The 604-nt window shown below is 45.7% G+C and overlaps 1 protein-coding gene across 1 annotated transcript; it reads left to right on the forward strand.

Annotated features, from left to right (window-relative positions):
• Window positions 1–6: 6 nt before the first annotated feature.
• Window positions 7–600, forward strand: LOC113962023 (interferon-induced very large GTPase 1-like; the record flags this gene model as incomplete). The annotated part of the gene is made up of 1 exon (XM_027672833.1): window positions 7–600. A coding segment is annotated over one exon (594 nt), but the record flags the coding sequence as incomplete, so codon positions are not given.
• Window positions 601–604: the final 4 nt, after the last annotated feature.

Consider the following 604-nt stretch of genomic DNA (forward strand, 5'->3'; position numbering starts at 1 on the left):
CTCCTGAGAAGGAGCAGGGAGTTGGCTCTGACTCTGAAAGGCAAGAGACTCAGTGAGAGAGAACTGAGAGACAGCTTTACATCTCTCTGGGCCCAGTGGATTGCTGAAGTCTCCCGTGCTGCTCCCCCACTGGAACGGGTGGATATCGATGCGGAAATAGAAAATGTCCTTCTGGAGCATTTTAAGGAGCCTGGTTTCCATGCACGGATCAGGTCATTTCCCAAACACAGAGGATTTTCCTTGGACTTGAAGAAACATGTCACAAAGAAAAAGGGTTGGAAAACATATCTCCCGTGGAATGTTTCCAATGCTGATGTGAACTTGCAGGACATCACAGACAACATCATAAAGCGTGTGTGGGCAAACATTGATAAGAAGGAACAGGAGAAACGAGATTACAGTCGAAACTTTATTCATGAAATACTCCATGAAGTACAGGAAGGTGTGAACTCCATCCCCAGCGATGCACCATTTAGGGTTAACAAAGATTACATCATAGATTTATCTCTGTACCTGTGCGGAACAGCAGCAGAAAGGTTTAAAGCCATGCATGAAATGTTCCAGAAGGCAAATGACCCAGTCACCTACCTGAACAGCAAGAGAG

This window comes from Neopelma chrysocephalum, unplaced genomic scaffold (assembly GCF_003984885.1).
Source record: "Neopelma chrysocephalum unplaced genomic scaffold, ASM398488v2 Primary Assembly neopelma1_99093, whole genome shotgun sequence".
Taxonomy (NCBI): Eukaryota; Metazoa; Chordata; class Aves; order Passeriformes; family Pipridae; genus Neopelma; species Neopelma chrysocephalum.